The 1,911-nt window shown below is 55.5% G+C and overlaps 1 protein-coding gene across 1 annotated transcript in view; it reads right to left on the reverse strand.

Moving 5' to 3' along the window:
* The window catches only part of RBPJL (recombination signal binding protein for immunoglobulin kappa J region like), a 10,273-nt gene that overhangs the window by 5,224 nt on the left and 3,138 nt on the right, over positions 1-1,911 (reverse strand). Inside the window, 2 exon segments of the mRNA XM_023756221.1 lie at positions 17-87; positions 1,064-1,189. Of these exon segments, the coding sequence (XP_023611989.1) occupies positions 17-87; positions 1,064-1,189 (197 nt within the window).

Below are 1,911 nucleotides of genomic sequence, written 5' to 3' on the forward strand. Positions count from 1 at the left end.
GGGGGTCTGTCCTCACCTTGGCCCGGCACTGGCTTCACCCTCCAGCCAGGACCCGCGAGGTACACACAGGGCGGGGGGCAGAAGAACCTGCGGAGACATGTAAGCGCTGAGCTCGTGTATCATCTCCACTGTTCTGTCTTGTAGGCATCTCAAAGGGAGCAGAAACCTGAAAGAATCCCCCTCCACCTTTCCCACCTCCTCCCCAGGCTCCTCCAAGACTGTGAACCCCATGAACATCCGAGCCTTCTCCACTCCACCTTTAAAACATGTCCAGGACCCACTGGCTTCTTGGCACCTCCACATCTTTATTTGTAAAACCATGAGCCAACCATGTCCCTCATCTTCTTAAAACCCTCCAATGGTTTAGACTCAAAGTCCTCATATAACCTGGCCTCTGCTTACCTCTCCAACTTATTTCCTACATCTCCACCCCCTTCTCAAACTGCAGCCACGGTACTTCTTTTGTACCCCAAACAGGCCATTTTGGTACTGCCTCAGGGTTTGTGCATTTTCTGTTTCTCCTCATTGGAACATGATTCCCCCAGACTCTCTCCTGTCTGGCTCCATTTTCACATTCAAGTCTCAGATCAGACGTTAGCTTGACCTAGCAAAAGTACCCTCCCTTCTGTTTCTATCACACTGCACTATCTATTCCCTTCCAGCTTTCGTCGGGATCTTGTTCATTGATTTCAGGGGCTTTATGGTCTGTCTCTTCCACACTAGAATGAAGATGCCATGAGAGCAGGGACTGTATTTGTCTTTTTCAGCTATATGCCCAGTGCCCAGCGGTGCCCAGAGAGCCTGGCACATGACAAGCACTCAGTTACTAGTTGTTGAATGAAAGTATGAATGAATGGGTGAATGAGTGAATGAATGGAGACTGTAGATTCCCAGGGAGGTTCTGCTAAGACCAAAGTGGGGACTATTGGTGGCTGAAGGAAAAGGCCCATGATCAGCCAATAGCTGGGCCCCAGTCCTTCTCAGGTTCCAAAAGATGGTAAACAGGAGGCGCGCACAGGGCCAAATGCCGAAGTGACCTGGGAGGGGCGGACGAGGCACCTACCGCTTCTCATTTCCGTATGATTTCTGGGCCACCTTGGCGTGCAGGATCCGCACCGTCTGCTGGCACTGCAGCTGCAAGCACCGGCGCACGCCTTCCCTCAGGACAGTGGTGCGCTCTGGGGATGCCCTGGGAGGCCACACAGGGAGCAGCAAAGGGTGAGGTGGCATGGAGTTCGAAGTGCATGCACGTTGAATGAAATAAAGTTCTAGTGGTGGCCACTCGTGGACGCATGCAAGTCCTGAGCTAAATATTTGGGCTGCACGGTTCTCAGTGAGGCTTGCAGGGAGCCCACCTGGACCACCCAGGCACCACTCTGCTGGTCTGGCTCCACGCCCATCGCCCATCGTAGCCTGGAGCGTTGCGGAGATGGCCCAGCAGCACAAAGACCCAACTTGTGTTGGCCTTGGGGTGGAGGCCGACTGTGTGAGGGCGCCCGGCTCTCCCTGCACCCTGAGGGGACCCACCCAGGGAAGTCTCAATGCCAGGGGACAGTAGCCTTTGCTGGACCCAGGGAGCAGAGTGCTCTCTTGCCTGCTGGCAGACACCTGCAAAGGCTGAAGGGCCCCAACCCGCGTCCCCAGTACCCTGGGATTGGGGGAGGAGAGCATTTCCGTGTTTCCCTGGTCAAAATAACCCTCCCTCCTTCCTCCGCAGAGCAGAGGCCTGTTTCTGTCTCAGTTGTACTTTCCTTGATCGCAGGGCCTCCATTGCCATGTGGAGGGGGCCAGGCAGAGCCTAGGGCCTGATGGCTTCTCAGCCTGCGAGTTTTAATGGGTGAGGGTGGGTGAGGGTGGGTGAAGGTGGGTGAGGGAGGGTGAGGGTGGGTGAGGGTGGGTGAGGGTGGGTGG

This window comes from Myotis lucifugus, unplaced genomic scaffold (assembly GCF_000147115.1).
Source record: "Myotis lucifugus unplaced genomic scaffold, Myoluc2.0 scaffold_90, whole genome shotgun sequence".
In the NCBI taxonomy this organism is placed as follows: Eukaryota; Metazoa; Chordata; class Mammalia; order Chiroptera; family Vespertilionidae; genus Myotis; species Myotis lucifugus.